This window comes from Trachemys scripta, chromosome 4 (genome assembly GCF_013100865.1).
Source record: "Trachemys scripta elegans isolate TJP31775 chromosome 4, CAS_Tse_1.0, whole genome shotgun sequence".
Lineage (NCBI taxonomy): Eukaryota > Metazoa > Chordata > Testudines > Emydidae > Trachemys > Trachemys scripta.
Window position 1 is genome coordinate 137,599,420 of NC_048301.1, and position 26,485 is coordinate 137,625,904.

Below are 26,485 nucleotides of genomic sequence, written 5' to 3' on the forward strand. Positions count from 1 at the left end.
ACATCACAGGGGGATCCAGTGGATATAGTGTACTTAGATTTTCATAAAGCCTTTGAAAAGGTCCCTCACCAAAGGCTCCTAAGTAAAGTAAGTTGTCATGGGATAACAGGGAAGGTCCTCTTATGGATTGGTAACTGGTAACAAACATAGCAGGAAACAAAGGGTAGGAACAAATGGTCAGTTTTCAGAATGAAGAGAGGTAAATAGTGGTGTCCCCCAGGGGTCTGTACTGCCCTGCCTCTTCTGTTTGAGGCCCCGCCCCCGCTTGCTGCTCTCACCCCCCCCCATGGCCTTGGGCTGGGCAGCGGGGGCCAGAGAGCTTGGTCAGGGCCATGGAGGGCAGGGGGCTGAGAGCTCGACCCTGGCTAGGGTCAAGCTCTTAGCCTGGGCGGGGACCATGAAGATCTTGGCCCTGGCCAGAACTCCCAGCCTGGAGCGCCTCCCGCATTCCACCTGCAGCCCCGCCCATGATCCCACCCCATTCCACCTCTTGCTCCAAGGCCCCATCCCCCACTTACTCCTCCCGCTGCGGCCCCGAGACCGGAAAAGCTCCACAGCTGGGAGCAAGAACTCCTCCAGCACCAAGGCTGTGGTTGAGGGAAATTTTTCCAGGGGCTGCAAATTGACCTGGGCTCCTGGGCACGGGCCCCATGGAGTAATCCGCCACTGCCCCCCTCCTGGCGGCGAGAGGTTTGGGGAGGCTTAACCTCCCCTAGCCTCCATTATGTGCCGCCCATGCCCTGAAGCGCTGACCACCACAGGCGAGCAGGAAGCCCCTGCAGCTCTCAGTCACTGCAGGTGGCAGTGGGACCCAGAGCTCCCAGCTTCTGGCCCCAGAGCTTTGAGCTGGGCCGGTGCTACCATTTAGGCAAACTAGGCGGTTGCCTAGGGCGCCAAGATTTGGGGGCGCCAAAAAGCATTGCCCCCAATTTCTTTTTTACAGCGTTCCTACGCTCCCTCTCCAAGCACGCCGTCGCTGCTCCGCTTCTTCTGCCTCCCAGGCTTGCAGCGCCAATCAGCTGTTTGGCGCCGCAAGCCTGGGAGGAGAATTAGAGTGGGGGCGGTGTGCTCAGGGAGGAGGCAGAGCAGAGGTGAGCTGGGGTGGGGAGCTACCGCACGGCTCCCCGGGGGGGGAGCTGCCATGGCGGGGGTGCCTCAGGGCGAAGGGGGGAGTGGGGAGCTGCCGCAGGGCACGGGGGAGCACAAGATGGAAGTTTCGCCTAGGGCGCGAAACTTCCTTGCACCGGCCCTGGCTTTGAGTCACCGCTGGGGTCCCCGCAGCTCCCAGCCACAGTGGCGATGGATCCTGGACTCTGCCCCCCTCCCGCAACAGGGCTCGGGTTCTAATCCCACCATCAGCCCCATTTTGTCACAGTTATTTTTAGTAAAAGTGAGGGACAGGCCACAGGCTTCCATGATTTTTTTTTTTTTTAATTGCCTGTGACCTGTTCATGACTTTTACTAAAAGTAACTATGACAAAATTTTAACCTGGACAATGACCATGGGAGGGAAAAAGCAAAAGCTGTATTGTTTTTTTCCAGCAGCCTTCTGATTTTTAACCCTCCCAACTCCAGTCTGATCATTTCAGAGTGAAAATGGTCTCACAGAAATGCAGGGCTTATCCCCTAGCTGCTGTTCCCTAACCCCCGCTAGCCCCTCAGTGCGGGGAGCTGCCATTCTAGCCCTCTTTGCACCCCTCCCCTAGTAAGCTCCTCCCTCCCTTCCCTTGATCCCACTGCCTCCCAGTCTTTCTTGGCTCCCACATTTTCCCTCTGTGCCCCCCTCAGTCTCCTTCTCTTCCCTCTCCCACATTCCTCATTGTCTGCACACGGGGGGGTGGTTGGACTGATTCCAAACCCACGAAGCCTGTGTAGAATCTTTCAGTTGATTTCAATGGGCATTGGCGAACAGTGTGTGGCTAGCCTTCGTTAAGGGCCTGCCTGCCTTCAATCCCCGTGAAAGTACTAGCAGCTGGAGGGGAGGCAGCATGGCATGCAGAAGACCTCGGTACTATTCCCAGCTTTGCCACTGGTCTGCTGGGTGATCTTGGGTGAGTAGCTTCCTTGCTTCGTGCCTCAGTTTCCCCATCTGTAAAATAGGGATAATGATACCAACTTCCTTAGTAAAGTGCTTTGAGATCTACTCGTGAAAAGCATTAGGTAAGAACAAAGCATTATTAGTATTCTAGATAAGGGGAAAAGTGCGCAAAGGAAAATGAAAATGTACGGTGAGCCCCAGGAAAACATTACAGACACTGGCAATTCTGCCAACACTTCTGGGGAAGCTCAGGCTACTAAAAACCATGGAAAACCAGAACATTTCTGTTTAGTTTCCAATCATTACCCCTCTTCCGCTGTTTTAAACACAACTAGAGGTGAGCAAAATTGAGCATTGCCGTGCCTTGGGAAATTCCAACAGCTCTACATTTGTTTTCATTCCAATTGGGACAAAAAAGTTGAAATTTTGGAATTTTTCACTGGACAGAAAAAAAATTGTTTTGACATTTTCAATTGAAATGAAACATTTTGACATTCCAAAAATCAAAATGTTTCCTTTAGGCTTGTTGAAATGACCTGAACACTTCATTTCAGGTCATTTCAACATTAAATTGCATTTTCCCATTGTGGCACATTGTCTCATGGGAGTTACAGTTTGGGAGCCACATGCCCCCATTTTCCCTTATAGGTCAGGCTCCTTGGCTGGAATACAACTCCCATGATGCACCACACAGAGTTTAGTCAGAGGGAAAATCATATTGCATTATGGGAAATGTGGTTCTCTAGGGAGCTCAGCCTATAGGAGAGACTTGAGGGCTGAACTACAAATCCCATAAGGCATTGCAGTGATAGGCAAGTGAAGTTTAATGTTGTATTCAACTGATATGAAACAAAATTATTGGGTCAGTGCAATAAAACAAAATATTCTGATTTGGGTTTAACCAACCCAAAATGAAATATTTCCATTTAAATTTCCCCAATCGAAAAAACAGAAATTTTTCGGCAAAATTGAGAATTTTTCACATAGAAAATGTTGACTTTGTGGAAACTGCATTTTCCATTGGAAAATACCTTTGGCAGAAAAGTCCCAACTAGCTCTAAAGAAAACCTAAACTTTGGGTCTAAAGTACTCTAGTTGACAGTTTAAATATGAATGGCTTGTTTAGCCTAACCAAAAGAAGGCTGAAGGGAAATATGACTGCTCTTTATAAATATATCAGAGTGATAAATATTAGGGAGGGAGAGGAATTATTTAAGCTTAGTACCAATGTGGACACAAGAACAAATGGATATAAACTGGACATTAGGAAGTTTAGACTTGAAATTAGACGAAGGTTTCTAACCATTAGAGGAGTGAAGTTCTGGAACAGCCTTCCAAGGGGAGTAGTGGGGGCAAAAGACATATCTGGCTTCAAGACTAAGCTTGATAAGTTTATGGAGGGGATGGTATCGTGGGATAGCCTAATTTTGGCAATTAATTGATCTTTGACTATTAGCAGATAAATATGCCCAATGGTCTGTGATGGGATGTTAGATGGGGCGGGATCTGAGTTACCACAGAGAATTCTTTCCTGGGTGCTGGCTGGTGAGTCTTGCCCACATGCTTAACTGATTGCCATATTTGGGGTCAGGAAGGAATTTTCCTCCAGGGCAGATTGGCAGAGGCCCTGGAGGTTTTTTGCCTTCCTCTGCAGCGTGGAGCACGGGTCACTTGCTGGAGGATTCTCTGCACCTTGAGGTCTTTAAACCACGATTTGAGGACTTCAATAACTCAGGCATAGGTTAGGGATTTGTTACAGGAGTGGGTGGGTGAGATTCTGTGGCCTGCGTTGTGCAGGTCAGACTAGATGATCATAATGGTCCCTTCTGACTTTAAAGTCTATGAGTCTATGAATGGGCTGGAATGCAAAAGGGAAATCCTGCTGTGCCAATACAGATTTATTTTATAATTTTTTATTTTTTATTTTTTTTAAATTAAGGGAGATATCCCATCTCCTAGAACCGGAAGGGACCTTGAAAGGTCATCAAGTCCAGTCCCCTGCCTTCACTAGCAGGACCAATTTTTTGCCCCTCATCCCTACATGGCCCCCTCAAGGATTGAACTTACAACCCTGGGTTTAGCAGGCCAATGCTCAAACCACTGAGCTATCCCTCAATAAATAAATTTACTTTATTTAGGCCCAGGTTTCCAGAAACAATATCTGGCACCCACCGTGAGACCCCCTGCAGTGATGTGATTTGCAGAGGCTAGGTATTTGGCAATGGCTGAGCCCTTTTAAGGCATCTTGAACTGGGCACTAAAAATTTGAGACACCCCGCATCACTAGTCACTTGTGAATATCTTGGCCTTAATTACTTTTTTTGGTACTTGGCAGCCTACGTGCCACCAAAGCATGTACATTACACACAGGAGATTCACTCCCACATGGTGGTTCTAGTCAGTGTGTAGGAGCAGGATTTTATAATGTCCCATGAGAATTAATGTATGATTTGATTTCATCCTGTCAGCCACCCTTTTTGAATAGCAGAAAGAAATGACAGACCAGAACAATCCTTATGTCTGATTATGGTAACCTTTTTGTTTTAGGATAAGTTATAATCGCTACTATGGTTTCCTATATGTATTACAAATTAGGCACTCTAGTTAAATATACATTTCTTTGTTTTAAGGTTTTAGTAAATAAGAGACAGGATTTTGTATTGTATCTATGTTAAGGAGATTAGAGGAATGTTGAGGGCCTGAAGCCCCAATGTGAATTGTTTTAGTTATAAGATTTAGCAAGGCTTGATTTACAATGTATTCTGCTGAATATACATACTGCTGTCTGTATACCTTTGAAGGTTTCTGTAAGAGAATTTGTGTGAATGAGGAATGCATGCATCAGGAAAAGTTAAGGTGTGAAAGCCATCACAAATGTCCACATGGTCAAGAGAAGTGAGAGACTTAAAAAAGACCACGTTTCAGAGTAGCAGCCGTGTTAGTCTGTATCCGCAAAAAGAACAGGAGACAATCAGAAAACATTCATTGTACCCGATGCTAAACATGTTAGCAGCATTGACGACCTCAGAAGTGAGGCAGGCACCCCCAAAGGCGAGACAACAAATAGGAGATAACGATGGGAAGCGGGACAATAACCATCAAATGATAATACAATTTAAGGATTAATGATTACAGGATGACATTGCAAAATGCATGGACTCAAATGGGAATTTACAACTATAAAGCCGGGGTGTTTTGCCATGGAACTCTGGGTTCAGTCCTGCAAAGCCTCAGAGCATCGGATCGTGACCGACAAGAGCCCAGCTCCACACTTGTGCTCAATCTAACTGGCCATTAGATTGATTCGAGCTACAACAGACTGGTAACTATAAACATCACTGCAGGAGAGAGAGAGAGAGAGAGAGAGTGTGTTTTCAATAAATGCTGCGTATTTGCCTTCCTCTATAAAGAGCCCGTGTGCTTTGTATGAGCATAACAAGTGTAACTCAAGAAACTGACTGAAAATAAAACAAGCCTCAAACTGTTCCTTGAAATCCCTGTCAAGGCTGGATCCCCACTTTGAACTTTAGGGTACAAATGTAGGGGCCTGCATGAAAACTTCTAAGCTTAACTACCAGCTTAGCTCTGGTTCTGCTGCCACCATTTCAATGGATTCCATTCCTGGGAAACCTTGAAAAACCTTCACCAATTCCCTGGTGAATACAGATCCAAACCCCTTGGATTTTAAAACAAGGAGAAATTAACCATTCCCCCTCCTTCCTCCCACCAACTCCTGGTGAATACAGTTCCAACCCCCCTGGGATCTACAACAGGGAGAAATTAACCATCCCCCCTCCTTCCTCCCACCAACTCCTGGTGAATCAAGATCCAAACCCCTTGGATCTTAATACAAGGAAAAATCAATCAGGTTCTAAAAAGAAAGCTTTTAATTAAAGAAAAAGGTAAAAATCATCTCTGTAAAATCAGTATGGAAATTAACCTTACAGGGTAATCAAACTTAAAGAGCTCAGAGGACTCCCCTCTAGTCTCAGGTTCAAAGTACAGCAAACAAAGATAAACACTCTAGTAAAAGGTACATTTACAAGTTGAGAAAACAAAGGAAAACTAACACGCCTTGCCTGGCTATTTACTTACAAGTTTGAAATAGGAGAGACTTGTTTAGAAAGATGTGGAGAACCTGGATTGATGTCTGGTCCCTCTCAGTCCCGAGAACGAACACACTCCCAAACAAAGAACACAAACAACAACCTTCCTCCCCCAAGATTTGAAAGTATCTTGTCCCCTTATTGGTCCTTTAGGTCAGATGCCAGTCAGGTTACCTGAGCTTGTTAACCCTTTACAGGGAAAAGGATTTTGGAGTCTCTGGCCAGGAGGGATTTTATAGTACTGTACACAGGACAGCTGTTACCCTTCCCTTTATAGTTATGACACAAGTGTAACTCAAGAAACTGACTGAAAATAAAACAAGCCTCAAACTGTTCCTTGAAATCCCCTGCTTGTGCTTTGGCAGAGCATGAGGGGCAGACAAGGCCAGTGGTTAGGGCACTAGGATAGGAGACCAAGGGACAATTCCCTGCTTTGCCACAGATGCCTTGTGTGACCTTGGGCAAGTCCTTTGCTCCCTCTTGGCCTCAGGTCCAATCTGTTCAATAGGATAACAGCCCTGCTCTCCCTCCTAGGGGTTGTAGTGCTTTCTCCACCAGTGACAATTTTTAACTCAGGATGGGATGTTTTTCTCAAAGATGGGCTCTATTTGGGGGCAGGTCTCTGGCCTGTATTATACAGGAAGTCAGACTGGATGGTCCCAGTGGTCCCAGAATGGCACTAGGGGCCAGATAAGTACTAGAGATAGAAGCTGGCTCCACAGGCAGAGACCTGTGACTGAGGCTGCCCTGTCACTAGGCCTGGAGAAAGCAAACACAATCCACTGGTCAGTGTGTTATGGGTCCCCCTGTGTGTGTCTGTTACAGCTTCAGGCTTTCAGCTCTGGCGGTCATCCAACCCTAAGAACTAGTAGCAAACAATGGAGCAAGAAATGGCCATGATGGGACACAAATTTAAATTCTTCTCAGGGCATCCTCTCTCCTTTTGCTCACTTCTCCCCAACAGCTCCCCACGGATCTACCATCAGGCATGCCGGGTTTGGAGAGACCAGGGAGAGGATTTGTCTGAGCATCCTGCACTAGCCTCTGGAGTGAGCCCCAGGGCTTCTAAGCTTGAGTAGTGACCTTGGGGCATTGGCCAAGGTGTCAGACCAGCCATCTAGGAGAAATACCAACTTCTCTGGGGACAGGGGACAGGCAATAGATTGGGAATGTGCCAGAGGGGAACGGCTGAGAACTCACCAGATTAATCTGTAGCATCAGCAGGAGAAAGGTGTAGCGAGCAAGTGGCTCAGGAGAGAGGATAAGAAAGATGCTGTAACACTGTGTGGGGTGGGGAAGGGTAGCTTGCTGTGAGCTTTCCTGGCACCCACCTAGCAGGCATCACCCGAAGGCTGGGAGCAGAGATCTCCTGATCCTTCTAGAGGCAGGCCCACCAAGACGCAGGAGGGGAGGGATTTGGCTGCAGCAGGGAGAGGAGGAGGAGGAGGATTTGGTTAGCAAAGCTAACCCTTTAAAGAGCTTAAGTGGCAGGATAGAGGAGCCTGATTAGCCAGCGTAGTCCTTCTCCTGGCATCGAGGGATTAAGAGCACTTGTTACCTGCCTCATCCTTCAGAGCAGCCAGTGCCACAAGGAAGAAAACAAAAGGAGATCCAGTTCCGTTTTTCCTCACTCTCACCCCGCACTGTCCAAACTGCTGGGAGGACAGGAACCATGAGGCCAGCAGTATGCTAGAGAAACCAGATCTATTAACCCTTGGCATGCCTCCCCATTCCTGCAGAGCAGAACACTCCATGGCATCACAGTCTGACATCTGAGCCCCGCAGACCCCAGCTGGCATGGACCCAAACTTGGCTTCCTTCCCTCCCTGACTGCACCCCGCAGCAGGCATGGGTCAGAAATCACAAAAGCCATCAGGCTTCATCTTGCCTAATAGAAGTTGAGAGGCCAGGCCTGAGGTCAACTGCACAGAACCCTGTGCAAGCAGAGGACAGGGCACTCGCACTGGAAACTACGTCCGCTCTAAACCCTGCACCTGTGGAGTGGCTCCTGGAAATGGATCCCTTCTCTCCCATGCTGGATGAAAGCTCTGCAGGTGCCAAGGGCCCACAGCAAGTGTCTTTCACATGGATGTGCATTGTCCTAATTCATTCAAGAGCAGCCTGTTTTTTTGGGGGTGGGGAGACAGAGCTCCCATTGGCTCCCTTTTGGATGGGGCAGGTTGACTAGTAGGCGAGTTCCAGGCTGCCCCATTGAATGCAGTCTGACAAGCAGAGGGAGTTTCTAATTGGCCGAGTAAGGCAAGGAGGACCCACAGTTCACAAGCAGAACATATGTTTGTGTATAAATGTTCACAAAGTAACTAATCCAGAATAACTGGGTCCACATGGCCAGCTTTAACCTATGCCCCTTGGAATCAGTTCTGAGTTTTTTCAGAATAAGCGCACAGCATTCTGACAGCATTGTCCTGCTCCCGGGGTCTATGAATTCTGGAATTTTTCTCACAGCGCATTGTGGGATACCCACTTGGGGGTCCCATGATTCCCATGATTCACTTGTCTTTCATCAGCCAGCCTGGAGGGGACTGTGCTGGACACGGTGATCCTGGCAATCATTAATATACAGCGGCTGCTGCACTTGTATTTGCAGCTGCAGAGCCAGATGGTTTGGTTTTGGGAGATGCCGTTGGGCTGCTGAGCCAGTTTGGGAAAGGGAGGAAGAGGAGGATGAAGTCAAGCAGCTACTTGTGTCTGAACTTTTCCTGGAGCAGCTTCACTCGGGGAACTGCTGTTTCTGGGCTTGGCCAACTAGCCCTGACTGCAGGATGGGACAGTGCTGCAGATCTGGGATGACCACCAAGGGCAGAATTTCAGGACGACAAAGGCCACTTTCCTAAAGATCTGTGCAGAAGCTCACCCTGGAGTGGCAGTGGTGGCAAACCAACAGGAGAGCTCCCCGTGGTGTGAAAAAGTGTGTGGCCATCGCCATCTTGTAGCTTGCCATCCCTGGTCAGTAGCTCACCAATTTGGGGTTAGTAGATCAACCATCAGGATTCTTCTCATGGCAAAGCGCACTGTGGTGTGTGCTGCTAAAAGAGCAGGCTGATGCCTGGGTCAGATAGCTTGGCAATGCACAGGAGGTTATGGATGGATCTGCACAGTTGCGGTTCCAAAATTGTATTGGCGCCATAGATGGGACCCACATGTGCCCATTCTTTGAGCCCCACACAAGGCCTCAGAGTTCATCAACAGAAAGGGGGATTTCTCCAGGGTGCTCCAAGGCCTTGGCTGATCACCGTGGCAGGTTTGCCAATATTAAAGTGGGGTGGTCTGGAAAGGGCCATGGTCCCTTTAGCCTGTTTCCTGTAATGAGAAAGAGAAACTTTGCTCCCAGGGCCACTCTGGACATCAACGGTTCTGTGATTCCCCTGTCATTCTGGGAGACCCAGCTCACCCTCTGCTTCCCTGACTGACCACCCCTTTTCCCGTGCACTTGGACTGGAGAAAAGAGCTGTCTCACTCTCTCTGGAGCAGCTGCAGAATGACAATGTGGTGTGCATTTGGCAAGCGGAAAGGGAAACAGAGGAGTCTGGTGGCAAGAGATGGAGGCTGCTGAGCAGTATCTGCCTGGTGGGATGGCTGGTTGCTGAGTCAGGCACAATCTGTGCAAGCCCAGTGTGGAGCCTCACTAATGGCGGAGAGGTGAAGGGGCAGAGACTTTTGGAATGTTAGGAACAGCTGGAGAGGTAGTGTCTGCCAATTACAGCAAAGTGTCAGGGCCCAGGGTGAAATGGTGACATGAACGTTGATTACACACTGTGTCAGGCTGGGCATAATGACTTTACGAAATGGACGTTTGTCGGGCTTTTATTAGGCTTTGTGCATCGATTTTATGACTGTGCCATATGTGTAGTTTTATACACATGGACTGAACCTGTGTCAATAAGAAACTTCCGTGAACTTCAAACAGTGCAAATAATACAATCTCTATTGGGCAGAACACAGTGCAACCATAAAACCAGTGAAACATAAAACAAGATGAGACAGTTGGAAGTGCAGGGTAAACAGCAATGCACACCTGGCATACATTTCTAAGGTGTTGAGTGCACGCATTTGTGCTGTTCAAGGCACCGGTGTCTATAAGTGCAGAATGTGACTGTTGTCCTTACCTTGCGATGCAGAATGGCAAGGGAAGAAACCATCCCTGGTACTGTAGTTGCAGGAGTGAATGTGGGAGCCCAGGATCCACTGTTTTCATTGTCATGGGCTGTGGCGTGGGGAAGGAACTGACTCTAGCTGGAACTTGGAGAAGGGTACTGCTACTCCCAGCATGCACTGCTGGTGTGGGCTCCAGGTCTAGTTGGCAGCCGGTTTCAAGCGGAGTGCCCCAAGGGTCGGTCCTGGGGCCGGTTTTGTTTAATATCTTTATTAATGATCTGGAGGATGGTGTGGACTGCACTCTCAGCAAGTTTGCAGATGACACTAAACTAGGAGGCGTGGTAGATACACTAGAGGGTAGGGATTGGATACAGAGGGACCTAGACAAATTAGAGGATTGGGCCAAAAAAAACCTGATGAGGTTCAACAAGGACAAGTGCAGAGTCCTGCACTTAGGACGGAAGAATCCCATGCACTGCTACAGACTAGGGACCGAATGGCTAGGTAGCAGTTCTGCAGAAAAGGACCTAGGGGTCACAGTGGACGAGAAGCTGGATACGAGTCAACAGTGTGCTCTTGTTGCCAAGAAGGCTAACGGCATTTTGGGTTGTATAAGTAGGGGCATTGCCAGCAGATCGAGGAACGTGATCATTCCCCTTTATTCAACATTGGTGAGGCCTCATCTGGAATACTGTGTCCAGTTTTGGTCCCCACACTACAAGAAGGATGTGGAAAAATTGGAAAGAGTCCAGCGGAGGGCAACAAAAATGATTAGGGGTCTGGAGCACATGACTTATGAGGAGAGGCTGAGGGAACTGGGATTGTTTAGTCTCCAGAAGGGAAGAATGAGGGGGGATTAGATAGCAGCCTTCAACTACCTGAAGGGGGGTTCCAAAGAGAATGGAGCTCGGCTGTTCTCAATGGTGGCAGATGACAGAACAAGGAGCAATGGTCTCAAGTTGCAGTGGGGGAGGTCCAGGTTGGATATTAGGAAACACTATTTCACTGGGAGGGTGGTGAAGCACTGGAATGCGTTACCTAGGGAGGTGGTGGAGTCTCCTTCCTTGGAGGTTTTTAAGGCCCGGCTTGACAAGCCCTGGCTGGGATGATTTAGTTGAGAATTGGTCCTGCTTTGAGCAGGGGGTTGGACTAGATGACTTCTTGAGGTCCCTTCCAACCCTGATATTCTATGATTCTATGACATGGCTGGGTTGAGATTGTGAACTATGCACCAAAATGTTCTCCAGCAGGACCATCTGCTTGTGTCAGTTCCAGGAGCTGTTCTTGCATGTCCCTGTCTCTCTCACGGCTGTCCCTTGTCAATTCTCTATCCTTCTCTGCGAGGAGACCTTTTCTCTACATCCGTGCCTTCTTAACCCTCTTCTGAGATGCAGACACAAGGTCCCCAAACATCTCATCTCTGGTCTTCCTTTTGCTGCCCTGAAAATTTGTTGGGCAGTTAGAGGTTGAAAACACTCCTGGCCGGTGTTTGGGGGGCGTGGAGGGATGCCAGGTGCAGGAGCTGCAAAACAGAACAAGTAGTTATTGTACTAATTCCAGTCTTCATGGCAACAATGAGAAAATGTTGCTGTCTCTTCAGTTTTGGAATACCACTCCTGTCGTCTCTCCCAGCCTAGGGTGGGCTTGGAGATGGTAAGACATTTGCCACCTCCCCTCCCCGTCAGATAGGACCCCAAACCAATCCTGGGTCGCTGGTAGGCAGTGGGGTTGGGGCTTGGGGTTGGATGGTAAGGCTAAGGGGTGGCAGCAGGGGACAGGTTACTAACTTCATGTGCATCTCTGATTCTCAGATTGCAAGGCCAGAGGAACCTCTGTGATCATCCAACCTGACCCCTGTAGAACACAGGCCAAAAGAACTGCCCCAAAAGAATTCCTAGAGCTGATCTGTTAGAAAACATCCTGTCTTGATTTAAAATTGTCAGTGATGGAGAATCCACCGTGACCCTTGGTCAGTTGTTCCAATGGCTAATTACCCTCCCTGTTAAAATGTATGTCTTATTTCCAATCGGAATTTGTTTAGCCTCAACATCCAGCCCTTGCGTCAGGTTAGACCTTTCTCTGCTAGATCAGTTGGGCAGCAGGTTACTAATTACATTTTTGAAGCCTGTCCCTACTTTGGAGGACGTTGCCCTGAGCCATGCCACAAAGAGACAGAGAAGGCACTAAGCAGGCCAGCACGATATGCAGCGGCGCTAGTCACTAGAATGGTCCCCTGCATAAGTTGCTACTTGTGCAGGCAGCCCTGAAAAGGCTGTGCTGCCTGGTAATGTGAGTGCCAAAACACACTGTCTTTGCCTTAAAGTCTCTAACAGCTGCAGACCAGAACAAAATGCACGGCAAAATAAACAGACCTCTGCAGGAATTATTCTGAACCCAAGGGGTTAACAATGCCAAGAGTCTGAGCTAGCCCAGTGCCCTGTCATCTCTATGCATTTTAAACTGTCTCACTTTGGGAGATATACTTCATCAAACGCTACAGTCGCAGAAAGCTCAGAGCACCACTCAAAGTTGGAAGCAAAGGGCCATTTTATATTGATTTCTCTTTCCGCATTTGCCGTTTCAATAAACAAGCCTGCATTACAATGCATTAGATTTTTAACCCCCGTGGTGCGCCAGCCAGGTATAGGGAGCAGCGGCTGCACAGGTCGGAGAGGGAAGTTTTTGATATTTCAGAGAAATACACAGTGCGTAGGTCACAGTCTACCAGTGCCATTTTGAGTATGTGGGGGTGGGGCCAACGGAGCGGGAGAGGGACAGGGGAGGGTGAGTGCTGGGTTGGCCGATGGCTGAGGGAGATTTACATTTCAGAGAAATAAACACTGCAGAGCTTAAATTCTCCACCATGGATCATGCTATTATGAGCAGGGGAAAGGGGAAGGAGAGGACGATAAAATCTGAGCAGGTTCAGGCTCCTAGCTCACAACTGCCCAAAACGGCCGCAGCCACTGAGTCCTGGAACAAAAGTTGTTTAACACCCTGTAAAAGAGCCCCCCGCATTTTTTTCCCCAATGGTGGGAGTCCCTGGCCATGCCCATTGTCCTTGCAAGAGGAACCCCGCCCTTTGCGACTCTTCTTGTGTCTCTTCTGCTGGGGGAATCGAAAGGAAAATAAATGTTCCAGTGCCCCCAAGAATAACTTTTTCCCGGAGCCACGTCACATGGAAAAGCTCAGCAGCGTCGTCTTACTCCAGGGCTGTCTGCGTGGTGCTGTTCTAGGAGTCCTTCTGGCTGGGTAGCTGAATCAGGCTCACTACCCTGGGAGTTCGTGGCACTCCCTGTAGGGCTGGGGTGGAGATCTCCTGGATGGGAATTCCCCCTGTGGCTTTGGGAGTCGTTCAGGGTGATCTCTCCCCTGCCCCCGATCAGTTGACACTGACCCAGGTCGGTAGTCAGGATGGCTTTGGCGATCAACTGTAGTACTGCAGAAACATGGTGGAGAAGGCTGTCCCAAACTGGGCTATATGTAAAAAGAAGAACAGGAGTACTTGTGGCACCTTCTCTCTCATCCAAATTAGCCATGGCGTACTGCCCACGTGGAAGGAGTAAGTGAGCCATTAATCTCTGAAAGGTCGCCATTGCCCCTGCCACCCAAACGGCATTGTTGGAAAATTGTTGGTGCAGTCCAAAGGGCGTGGCAAACACGGTCTTTTCCCTGGATCCCGGCGTCAAAGGGGATCTGCCAACCCCAGGGGGCGGGGAGGGAGCGCCACCTAGCCTCATTCTGCCCCGAGACCAGCTCCGACCCCAGCCATAGATCTGCTCCAACCAGGGCCGGCTCTAGGCACCAGCTTCTCAAGCAGGTGCTTGGGGTGGTCACTCCGGAGAGGGGCAGCACATCCAGGTATTCGGCGGCAATTCGGCAGACGGTCCCTCACTCTGCCTGGGAGCAAAGGACCTCCCGCCGAATTGCCGCCGCAGATCGTGATCACGGCTTTTTTTTGTTTGTTTTTGTTTTGGCAGCTTGGGGCGGCCAAAACCCTGGAGCCGGCCCTGGCTCCAACACCAAAGTAGTTCTGCCTCATTCCCTCTCCACCCCTAGCCCCACTCCACTCCGCCCCCTGCTCTGCCCCCAGACCAGCTCCGCCCCCAGACCAGCTCCACTCCAACCCCTGCTCTGCCCCCAGATCAGCTCCGCCCTCAGCCACAGCTCCACTCAGCCCCCTGTTCCGCCCCCAGACCAGCTCCACCCCATCCCCTGCTCTGCCCCCAGACCAACTCCGCCCCCAGCCACAGCTCCACTCCATCCCCTGCTCTGCCCCCAGACCAGCTCCGCCCTCAGCCACAGCTCCACTCCAACCCCTGCTCTGCCCCCAGACCAGCTCCGCCCTCAGCCACAGCTCCACTCCAACCCCTGCTCTGCCCCCAGACCAGCTCCGCCCTCAGCCACAGCTCCACTCCAACCCCTGCTCTGCCCCCAGACCAGCTCCGCCCTCAGCCACAGCTCCACTCCAACCCCTGCTCTGCCCCCAGACCAGCTCCGCCCTCAGCCACAGCTCCACTCCGCCCCCTGCTCTGCCAACAGACCAGCTCCGCCCCCAGCCGCAGCTCTATTCTGCCCCCTGCTCTGCCAACAGACCAGCTCCGCCCTCTGCCACAGCTCCACTCCAACCCCTGCTCTGCCCCCAGACCACCTCCGCTTCAGCCATAGCTCCACTCCACCCCTGCTTCGCCCCCAGCCACAGCTCCACTCCGCCCCCTGCTCTTCCAACAGACCAGCTCCACCCCCAGCCAGAGCTCCACTCTGCTCCCTGCTCTGCCAACAGACCAGCTCCGCCCCTACCCCAGCTCCTCCCCCACCCACCATTCTGCCCTCAACTCCACCGCTAAGATAACTGTGCAATAATGGAGGTGGGTGCAGAAGAGCAACATCCTGGCTCAGGCATATGGCAGACAAATGCAGGCCTCTTGACCTAAGGTGGGAAGACTGCCACCTCAGGAGTTGGGTTGGCAGCAGCGGTTGGGAGAGCCGGGCCCACCCTACTCCACTGGGACAGCAGGGATCCCACCACAACACACTGACTCGGGTTCTGACAGCAAAACTGGTTTCCCTGGGCTACTTCCTGGGAGAGGGGTTCCGTAGTCATGGGGTCCTCCGTTTCATCGGGGTATTCGGCCGCCGGCATTCCGGGTTGCTCCTCTCCACTCTCAGCTTCCTCAGGGGTCAGGGTGCTCCTCACCTGGGTAGCAGGGCCCAGGGTCTGCAGCAGGCTTGAGATATCTATCTCCTTCCCTGGCTCAGGCTCAACTGAGCTAGTAGCCCCATGCCCAACTTTTATACTTCCTGTCCCGCCCCTTAGCTTCCAGCAGGAGGGTCAGGCTGGACCTGGCTCCGCCCACCAGGGCTCAGAGAGCAGCTCCTCCCTCTCTGGCTCAGTGGGAGGCCACTCTACCTCACTACATGGCCTCTTGGGGGCCTCCAATGCTGTCCACAGAACAACAGGGTGCCTCCCCTTGGCAAAAATCTGGTCCAGCTTGTGATAGGAGGGGCAGGGGCTGGGACCATTCCAGAGGCTTGGTTGTCTTTTCCTGTGGAGTGGCACTGGAACCTGTCCTGGGAGAGACCCCTGTCCATCACTGGATTCGATACAGACTCGTATATCTTGGTATTCTGAGGGTAGCTACTAAGGCAGGACTAGGCCATCTCCCCAGCTCATAAGGAAATCCATGATCTCTGCACGGCTCCCTGGGGATCCATGGCTGCTGCACCACTGAGAGGGATATGTGACTCTGACAGTGTATACACATGGATGGAACACAGGTGGCTGCATGCCAGTGTTTAAACGGAGGTGACATCCAGTCAATATGATGCCAGAGTAGTAGAAGGTATGCAGGTAAAAAGACAGACCAATCCAGGTACAAAGCAGTGCAGTGTGGGATAGCAATGGGAGGACTGCCAGAGGCAGAACTGTTCATTCAAAATACAGATATGTCCACACGGACCTGTGCTGGACTAACTCATCTCAAAATGGACTCAATCCACTTGCACAATGGATTAGCCAATTTGCAAAAAGTGGCCAGATAATTAAAAACAAAAAGAAAAGAAAGACAGAGATTGTGTTAGATGGACACTGGCCATTTTAGTCCAAAACAATAGTTAATGTGGGGGGAAAAAACCCACAACCTGTGTAGAGAAGCTCTTGGCATTTGTTTGGCTGTTAGTATGTTTCTAACGTGATAATATTTGAATGCTGCATCTGACCAATTCCAAAATTTCAGAAAATGGAATTTCATGGACAGAACTGTGCAGATTTTGGTGCAAACTCAATAACTGGAAGGGGAAAAAATGGGGAACACATGGAGCCCTGGCATCTGGTTAGCAGACCCAGCATTTCAACCACTTCTGCCATCATCATCCCAGATCAAAGAACCAGTTGATGTTGCCACCTTCCAGCACAACCCCTGCTAGCCAGGTCAGCTTTGCCCATCCTCCCAAGAGACTTTAACATGTGACCCCTTGAATTATTTATCTCCTAGATAGAAATAAGACGGGGGGAATGAAGGGGCATAGGAGTGCACACAGAGCCTCTGGCTGGGGGTGGGAAATGGAGGACCCTGGTATGGGGGAAGTGGGGCACACAGAGCTACTGGCATATGAAGGAGAGGGAAGGGGGGCACAGAGTCCCTGCCATGGTGGGAAAGTGAGGAATGGAGGACATGGGAGGAAAGGGGATTGAGGGGGGCACATAGAGCCGCTGGCATGGGGCAGGGGTGGGAGGAGTCCCTGAAATAGAGAGGGCTGGGAGAATGGCACCCAAAGAGTCTGTGGGGAGAATGGAGGGGAGCCAGGAGCCCCTGGGGTGGGCAAGGAGCTCAGCTGACAGAAGCTATGAAGTGTGCAAACGTCTAATTAGCCAACGATCAATGAATTTTTAATGCACCCATTGCCGTGGTACTGGGGTCTCAGCTGCTAGGGTGCTAGCTGTCCCTCTCGGCTGCTATTTAAACAGCCTCTTCCAGATCTGGAGCAACAGAAAGGAGAAGGCTGGTTTACGCAGCAAGCCCTGGCTGCCATTTTTCATCTAGAGCTCTCCAGCTCTATGCGGCTGGCCTGGAGCCCCCCAAGTCACACACCATAGGGCCCCTGCAGCAGCGGGATTTCTTCCCTTGTGTGCTTGCAGGATGGGAGTCGCTCTCTCTTTCCCTCTTACATAATGACCCTCTCCGCCCCGCCCGCAGCCTCGTCCAGTGTTCTCATTTCCCAGGCATTAATCTTTGCCATCTTGGGCTAATCTAATTGGATTTCCCAGGTCACATGGTGAGATAAAAAGTCCCCAATCCGTAGGACAGAAATTGGGTTATCCATAGGGAATTAAGGTAAAGAGCAGAGAGAGAGAGAGAGAGAGAGGGAGAGGGGCAAGGTGAAGGGCTCCCATGCTGCCTTCGTAGCAGTCTCTAGCCGGCAGCCATCCTGCGTGGAACTCCAGAGCCGTGAAGGGTCGGGCATAGATATATTTTTTTTCTCTCTCTCTCTCCCCACCCCGTAAAGGGTGAGTGACCCAGGGTGAAGAGCTGGAAGAGACAGAGGAGCTAGAGGAGTTAGAGGAACTAGAGGAGGACGACGACGACGAGATGGGGAGTGGAGCGAGCGCTGAAGATAAAGAACTGGCCAAAAGGTCCAAGGAGTTGGAGAAGAAACTCCAGGAAGATGCAGACAAGGAGGCGAAGACGGTCAAACTGCTGCTGTTAGGTAAGCATGGGAGCTGGGCAACGCTGCAGCTTGGCTAGGGCACCTTCAGCTCCTAGGGTGGATCCAGAAATGAGTGGGCAGGGAAGCGGTTCTGTACCACTCAGAGCTGGTCTCCATGCATGTAATAAATGTACAGTCTGTGGTGAATGGCCCAACAGGGGATCCTGGTGATTCAGGATGAATGCAGGGTAGGAGGGGGATGGTTAGCCTGTGCCAACCCAGCCTTCAGTTCTGAGTTGGCTAAGCGGAGCCTGGGATGAAGGCAACCCTCAGAGGAGACATGGTGATGCCAAGCTAGGAGAGGTGGGGCAAGAAAGGCAAAACTGGGGTTATTGTTGCAGGGCCTGAGGACAATCAGTTTATGCGAAGGGATTAGAAAGTGGCAGTATCTGCTGGTGGCCAAGTGATGGGAGACAGAAGAAAGAGAAGAGGGAGCATGAAATGCAGTGCAGGACCAAGGCAGTTGGGCTTGGCCTGGCCGTTTCAGTCCATGTTGGGTTTAGAGATATGGTCACCCTGAGTTTTTTGTTGTTGTTTTTCTCATTTTTTTCCAACTGAGAGGAGGATCTGTTCCTAAGTAGCACCAGATGGGCTCTCATTAGCTTGACGACTTCCTAACTGAAGCGATTAGCCGGGACACAGAGATTTCTCAGCCAATCGGATGTGACAAGAGGTCACAAACACCCGCTTGAGAAAAGCCTGGGTGTAGGGGGCAGCACCTCAGTAGGGATTAAAATCTATTTGTAATTTTCCAGAAGGGGCGGTGGTGGAGGGGTGGGGGGAATAGGAATGCTGTGGCTAGTGTCAGCACTTGGTAACTACATACCTGGGTCTTTCAGCATTGGGAGGGGGGGGGCTTTGGATTGATTTGGTGACTCACCAAGGGCCACATGTGAAAAGGGAATTGATCAGAGTCATTTTTCTGGCCAAAAAATGACAAGCAAAGATGTATATGTAATGTTTCACTTCACAAGAGAGTTTAGTGGCTGAAGCACAGGACAGAGGATCAGGACACCTGGGTTCTAGCCCCAACTCTGCTGCAGCCTCACAGTTTGACCCACAGAGGCCCCAGCTGTCAAACAGGATGGCAGTACTATCCCTACCCCCATGTGTACTGTGTGTGAGGTGTAAGGTCTGGATCTGGCAGCGAGGCTACTCTGGTGAGAAAGGCGTTGCAGGATCAAACCGCAGCTCATTAACACTGATGAAGCGCTTTGAGATCTCTGGCCTAGAGAAAGGCAGAGGGTGATGATGACTGGGTCCGTTACCTGCTTGTTGGTAGAAAACCCACGGTGCTCCATGAGCAGTGTGAAGAGAAAGGGATGGACTTTATTTCTGAACACACTGATTTTACCTGACTACTAAAAGCCTCAGTTTAGCCTAATATCCGAGTTGCAGAAGGGCCTGTGCTCTGAGTCAGCATTACTGAGTCACTAGCCAGAGACTTTACAAGCCTGCTGATCTGCAAGCTGGAGTGAATGGGGCGATCCTACTCCTGGACTGGGTGCCTCTCTCAGCCCTTTTACGGGCACTAGAACATGAGCTGAGTACTGAAAACAGCAGAATGCTGGGGCAGTTCTCACTGTCAGCCCGGCACTGCTGAGGGAAGGGAGCCTGCTAGGGAGATGCCAAGGACACACACGGTTTCGTCCTTCTAAAGCTGTGATGGAGCTGGAGTCTCCGGCCCGCTCTCATTCTCCTACAGCGTCCCCTCTCCGGTTCCCTGCGCTCCAGCTCAGAGCACAGCTTCCTTTGGGCCTGTGCTGCCCAGGTGAAGCTGCTGCTCACTCTGGCATGTGGCAAAATCTGGGGCACCCAAATCTTATACGTGTGCATGTAAAGTCAGCAAGGAGGGGCCCTGCTTGGTCACAGCAGGGGCCCAAGTGTCTTCTTCAAGGCAGCTGCAGGGAAGCATGAGGGATGGATAGGTTCCAGGGAGGACCTATCCAGAAGGTAGGGAGCAGGTGCGAGGGTGAAGGTTAGGCCAGTGGATGGTCATGGGTGGGGGAAACCCCCAGTGACACGTGCCTCCAACCAATCCCCGCTTAGTGTCACAATCAGCAAGGGTAATTCACCACCACCTCTTCCAATCAAGATCAGATGTCTCCTCCTAAAAGAAAGGCTCCTGCTCACATCGAAGAGATGGGATCGATACAGCAATATCTGGCTGAGGTCTCTGGCCTGGGCATGGCAGCAGCTCAGACTAGATGTGCACAATGGTCTGGGGGGGCCACCAGGTTGCACCATTCCAGCCCAGGAACTGGTCACTGGGGGTCAATCCTGGTCTGCAGCTCAGGGTGCCCTAAGCCACCCTCTGTGATTCCTACGCTCGCTCCCCGTGCCTGGAGAGAACTCCAAGCCTGTGCCAGAACCGCAGCAATGTGAAGGCAGCAGAATAAACCCTTGCTCCAGAGGGTGACTGGGGGGGGTTGTAGGAAAGATGCCACCTGAGCGGAGAACTGAGATTGAGGCTAGAAGCCCCTGCTGGAAACCTAGCCTGCCACCCATCTCCTGGGAGAGGAGAGAGGCCAGCAGAGCCCGTCTTAGCCCAGAGCCACCCTTCGCAGGTCCTGGGGCTAATGCTCCCCGGAGTTCTAGGTTACAACATGACTGCCTTGCCGCTCGCACTGCAGGGTCAGGAAGCCTACGCCTGACGCTGCGCAGCACCAAAAGGTTCATCCAGGTGACGGCAGGGAGGCTGGGATCAGCGCGATTAGGCCCTAATTCTAAGCAGCTTCCTGGTTTGGAATAAGCTGCTTAAAGTGATGAGATGAGGCGACGCTCGGCACTTGCAGACGAGAACCGAAGGGCAGGCGACGAGAACGGAGGCGGGAGAGCGAGAGGGGGAGGCTAAGAAAAGCAAAGCCCGGGGCTGGGCTGGGCTGGGCTGGGCTGGGCTGGGCGTGCCCAAGGGCTGAGGCCATGTTAGCGTGCAGGGAATCCCAGCCCCAGGCTGAGTCCAGGCCCACTGACATGGTCCTTTCTACGGTACCCTGCTGGGGCGCAGTATGATGGTCCCAGCATGACAGACACATGGGCCAGGCTTGCTGTGTAGGGTTCCACTGTGGGGGGCTTATGGTGTAACTAGGTCCCCCGACCCAGTAGCAATGACAGGTCCTTCATGCCGACGGCAGCCGTGGGCATGAGACTCGAGTGTCCCGCACAGCAGCTAGCTTTGAGCACTGCTGATGGGCTCTGGAGGGAGGGATCTCCAGCCTTCCTGGGCCAGGGAAATGAGTCGAGCCAGGGGGGAGCCTCTGAGGAATAAAAAGGGGGCATGAGCAAGGCACAGGAGGTCTCCCTCGGTCTGAGAAAGCTGTTCAGGCCCTGCTGACTGCAGGGGTATATAACCAGGGGTTCCCCTGATCCACCAGACCAGCAAAGCCCAGTACTGAGAGGAGCAGGTGGGACAGGAGCCAGAGCAGAGGGGCTCAGTGACAATGCACTAGATAGTCTGCAGGCGGGTTGGGTGGATGGAGGGTGGGGGTTGCAAACTCAGGCAAGGGGGTGTGGAAGGATGATGGACGCTGCAGGATATTGCTCTGGCGGATGTATCCTGGATGTGTGGCATAGCGAAGGCTCTGAATACCGGGCAGCCAGGCAAGAGAGTTAATTGGGGCAGGAGAGTTGTGGAGGCTAGATACCCTTATCGAGCTACAGGGCTGGAAGGGACCTCAACAGAGCACCTAATCTATCCTCCTGTGACGAGGCAGGCCCACCCCAACGGGTGTAACCTATTTTTAAGCCTGCCCCCCCGGCCTCCCAAGCCCACCTGTTCCAGCGCTGAACTTGCCTTACAGGTAGAAAGTTATTCCTAAAACATCCAACCTAAGTCTCCCTGGCTACCCAGTAAGTGGCTTGCTACTTGTCCTGCCCTTGGTGGCCATGGAGAGCAATTGATCGCTGGCCCCTGTGTAACCACCTTTACATGCTATGTTTCTCCCTCAGCCTTCTCATCTCTAGACCACACGTCCCCAGTTCTTTCCTCATCCCCTACCCTGCAGGGCACAAGATGGTTTGAACCCTAGGCAGGGGGGTCAGGTTTGGGCTGGAAGCGCCTGTCCCACCTTCCACAGGGTGAGGACTCGGTAACTGGGAGATGAGCTGGGGTGCAGCTGGCTGGCACGGAGCCTCCAATGAACAGCACACGTGCTGGTGAACAGCACCAGTAAGGGAAGCGCCTCCAGAGGTGGCTGCTGAAGGGGAGAGGCCAGGTGGTTATGTAAAAGCAGGCTCAGTCCCTGGTTCCTAGACAGCCAGTTTGACCACTCCCTCAAAACAAAGCCATTCCCTGGGTTGGGCTCTTGATGAGCTCTTGGGAACCCAGGGCCCGGATCAACTGACCTGTTTGATCCACATTAATATGCCACTAAATAACCCCGCACTAGAGAAATCCATCCATGCTAAAGTGTCTGAGGGGCCAACCCCAGAGAAAAGCGCATGGGGGAAAGGAGTGAAGAGCAGGATAGATGCTGCATACGGAGTGCTGCGTATCCAGGTCCTTACGCTCGTCCCAGTGCTGTAGGATCCGAATGCCCCAGAGCTATGGTCCCCTCTAAGGTGTACATGTCTCTCTCTTTCTGGATGCTGGCACTCAAATGTTTCCTCCGGCTCTTTTCCAGGTGCCGGGGAGTCAGGCAAGAGCACAATCGTCAAACAGATGAAGTGAGTACCGTGGTAGGGCTGAAGGTCGGTTGCCCAGAACACAGCCCAAGGCGGTTTCCTTCTAAGAGCCTAATCTAGGCATGAATGTAGCGTGATTAACCCCTGCGCTGCTGCTGGGCCAGGCTGCCTGCCCGCTGGCAATAGCTTAGCAAGAGTAATAAAAAGGGATTAAACAACTAAATAAAAATATCATTTGCAGTTATGCTAGCTAGGAGGAAAAGGTGCCCAGTTCTTCTGTTTCGAGGCACGAACTGATCATCAGCTGGGGTCTCTTCATGTGTCATCTCAGTAACAAGTGATGGGTGGGGATGGAAGTTTCATTTCTCCCACGCACCTGCTACAGCCCACTCTCAGGACAAGGAGATTGGCCTAGACAGACAGTGGATCTAGCATCTCAGCACCCATGCCCTGTGGAACATCCCAGGGAGTGGATGGAGTGCGGGTACATCCCATGTGAGCTGTTGGCATGTGGGGTACTGGTGGCAAGTTGATGGCCAGCCATACCAAACAGCAGGCTGCAAGTCTCCAGGCACAAGGGAGTAGGAAACCACCACTCCCCCTTTGTGCGTTGCTCCTTGCTGTGCTGGGTCTCCGATGTAAGCCTCGTGGGGCAGGGAACACGAACCATCATGGAATTACACAGGGAGCAATTGAGATCTACGTGTCAGCAGAGTCCAGTCGCAGAAGGTCCCATGTGATCTGACCTTCCCCTATGAATCTGAGGTTCTGTCACAGGCAGAGCCATGCGTGGTCAGCCCAGGAGCCAGCGAGCTAATCTGTGCCATGGGTCTCAGACCGCTTTCCTTTCAAAGCTGGTACCTTGGTCTTCATTGAGCCAGCCGATGGAGGGCGTTTCCTCGTTGCATCTGGACTTGGCTGCCAGGCACCTGCGTAGATCACAATGGGCCTAATTGTGAGCCGGGCTGCACGCCAGCACAGGGGTAGATAGGGGTGTAAGGAGCTCCCTTTCTCCCCTGCATGGGGTGACACATTGTCAGACACTGCTAGCAGATGCCACTCAGGCTGCTCCCCCCCCCAATACTGAGCAGTGGTGTGGTTCCTCAGCTCCGCACCCCACCCCAGCCAGCACCAAGGGGAAAGTCAGCTATGCCAGGAAAACAGCAGGTATTCAAGCTGGCACATTTCAGTCCCTGCACTGCCTCCTTCGGGCTGGAGGGCAAGATGCCAATGTCTGTGCTGCAGGGAGAGGCCTGCCAGGGAAGCAAGGCTGTGATCCCTGCTAAAGGCTGTGTTTCATTCCCCTCCCCCTGCAGGATTATCCACCAAGATGGTTACACGCAAGAAGAGTGCCTGGAATTCAAGTCCATCATCTACGGCAACGTGCTGCAGTCAATCCTGGCCATCATCCGAGCGATGTCCACGCTGGGGATAGATTACGTCGAACCAGGACGAGGGGTCAGTATGCTGCCCCTGCCACCACTGGAACATCTGTCTGGCCCCTGGACAGGGGAAGGCAGGTGGGGAGGGGGTCCCCACGTGTTCATCTGTTTGAGTGCTTGCAATTCCCAGTTATATGCAGGAGTCCTGGGAGAGGCTGCAGGGTAGCCTGGGATGCAGGATGCTGTTCTTGGGTTGGAGAGGAAGTTTGTTCCTTCTGAGCCCTGGTGTTCACTTGAGCGAGCTAGCGCGTAAAGAATAGCAGTGTGGACGCTGCAGCTCGAGCGAAAGCTCAGGATAGCTGTGTGAGTCCAAGCCCACCTGACCCCCTGGGTCTGAGCTCAGGGGACTAGTCCAAGCCCGCGCCCAAACTGCAACATCCATACTGCTATTTTTAGCACACTTGCTCAAGTCTGTCTACTGGGATTGGGAGGCTCTGGTGTAGACATACCCTGTGTGTCTCATTCACTCCTGCTAGCGCATGCTAGAAGCCAAACATTCCCAGCTGCTCCTTACAACAGCAGATAAATATTTTAATAGACGCCACTGCCACTCGGTGGGCAAGTGGCAGTCGTCTGGTTCCCAGGTGATGTAGATTGGAAGGAAAGGGCAAGACCTCCAAGTGTGGGAAAGAGGAGCTGTGGGGAAGGAGAGTCCAGAGACGAGGGTCCTGCTCCTTTCATTATTCACAGAGGAACAAGGAGTTTGGTTTCCCGTTCCTTCAGGAACCACACTGCTATGGGTGTGTTGCCATCTACTGGTTAAGGAAAGCATTCTGGGAGTAACTGGAGTTCCCCACTCCAGGGCCTGGCCAGACAGGATTCTGGGCATGTTTCCCCACATTCTCTGGGGAAGCTGTTCTTGAAAATCAGCAGGGTTGGGTGGGGGTAGAATTTAAATTTCAAAATCCACATTAAAATCCCACAAAACCTTACCCTGATCAGATGGGCCCAAAGCAGGTCTGCCATTCGTGCCCGTCTCTGGCCCCAGCCTGCTCACCGTCTGTCTTTTACAGGATGATGGGCGGCAGCTGTGCAACTTGGCAGATTCCATCGAGGAGGGCACCATGCCCCCAGAACTAGTGGACTGTATAAAAAAGCTGTGGAAAGATGCGGGAGTCCAGGCCTGTTTTGACAGAGCAGCTGAGTACCAGCTCAACGACTCCGCTTCCTAGTAAGTCTGTCCCTATGGCCCAGTCATTAGGAAAAGCAACTGCCAGATGGCAAGATCCTCCAGGGATGGACACGAACTTATTGGGACACAGAGGGTTCATCCATCGTTGGGACTTAGTACCGTGAATCTTCCCCTTTGCTGGTGCTGAAGTGACTGATGTCTTTATGGAGCAGGTACCACCACCACCCCCCCTCACTGCCATGTAAAAAAACTTGAGGACTCAGCTTTTCACCAGCAGCCAAGGGGAAGGGAAGGAGAAATTCCAGGTGAAGGGGCCAATCTGTTCCCTTTGAAGCCAGTGGAAATTTTAGCACTGAGTCCAAGGAGAGCCTTGTCCGTCAAGGGAAGGGTACATGCCCCTTAAAGGACTTTCGAAAACAAGCAAGACAGACCAGAATGGCTTTGAAGCATCAAGTTGCATGCACTCTCATAATTCACTATGTAACAAGCGAGGTCCTCTGTGCTCCCACTTAGCCCAGAACGGCTCCATGTGAGATACAGAACAGAGGGGATTATCCCCCATGGCCAAGTGCTGTGTCAGACAAAGCCCCTAAATACCACTGACATGCGACTATCACTGTCTGCTGCGGTGGGGCTGCCCGCCCCTCGTTACCAGCCTAGTTCCTGTACCCTTAATTGATGCCACATGCCAGGGTATTTCAGGCATCTGAGCACCAATCTGCCTCATGTTCTATTACAGGCTGCACTATCTAAGGACAATGAGGTATTTCAGGCTCTGACTTTCTGTAGCCTCAGGGCCAAATGCTGCTTTTGCTCCCAGCAGCATAAATCCACTGAAGACAGTGGTTACTCCAGACACACGCTGGTGTCAACACCATCACAATTTGTCCCTTCAGGTTAGATTAACATAGTTTTCAAGGGCCCAGAGCCATGATGGCCTGGCACAACAGCTGCAGAGCAGAGGCATGGGCACATTACAGGGAATGCTGCAGGGAACACAACTTCATTGTTTCACTCTGTTGATCCAAACATGGCCATTCTCTGACTTCATAAACCCCGGCCTGCCACGCAGCTCCCTCGTAGGCTGCAGCAGCTGCACAGTCCCATTCAACAGCATGATGGAGGAGCTGTGGATGCTGGAACTTAAGGTTACGGGCTTTCCAGACCACAGCACTAACAGAGCTGCTCCATCACCTCCCACCAGCAGGGTCCACCTGTCTATCTGCCTCCATCTGTCATCTCTTGTCTTATTGTTAGATTGTTAGTTCTTTGGGCCATAGCAGACCCTGCTTGTTCAGCACCTGGCCCAACGGGGTCATGG

General features: G+C 51.6%; 1 protein-coding gene across 2 annotated transcripts in view; it reads left to right on the forward strand.

The window, feature by feature from the left end:
- GNAT2 (G protein subunit alpha transducin 2) overlaps positions 1 to 26,485 on the forward strand; it is a 44,557-nt gene that overhangs the window by 5,951 nt on the left and 12,121 nt on the right. The window contains exons 2-6 of one of the 2 annotated variants that reach the window (XM_034767787.1): positions 16,497 to 16,690; positions 17,767 to 17,967; positions 22,590 to 22,632; positions 23,907 to 24,048; positions 25,046 to 25,203. In XM_034767787.1, coding sequence (XP_034623678.1) covers positions 17,850 to 17,967; positions 22,590 to 22,632; positions 23,907 to 24,048; positions 25,046 to 25,203 — 461 coding nt within the window. In that variant the 5' untranslated portion in view covers positions 16,497 to 16,690; positions 17,767 to 17,849. The remainder of the gene's footprint in view (positions 1 to 16,496; positions 16,691 to 17,766; positions 17,968 to 22,589; positions 22,633 to 23,906; positions 24,049 to 25,045; positions 25,204 to 26,485) is intronic. The other variant, XM_034767786.1, reaches the window with a different exon arrangement.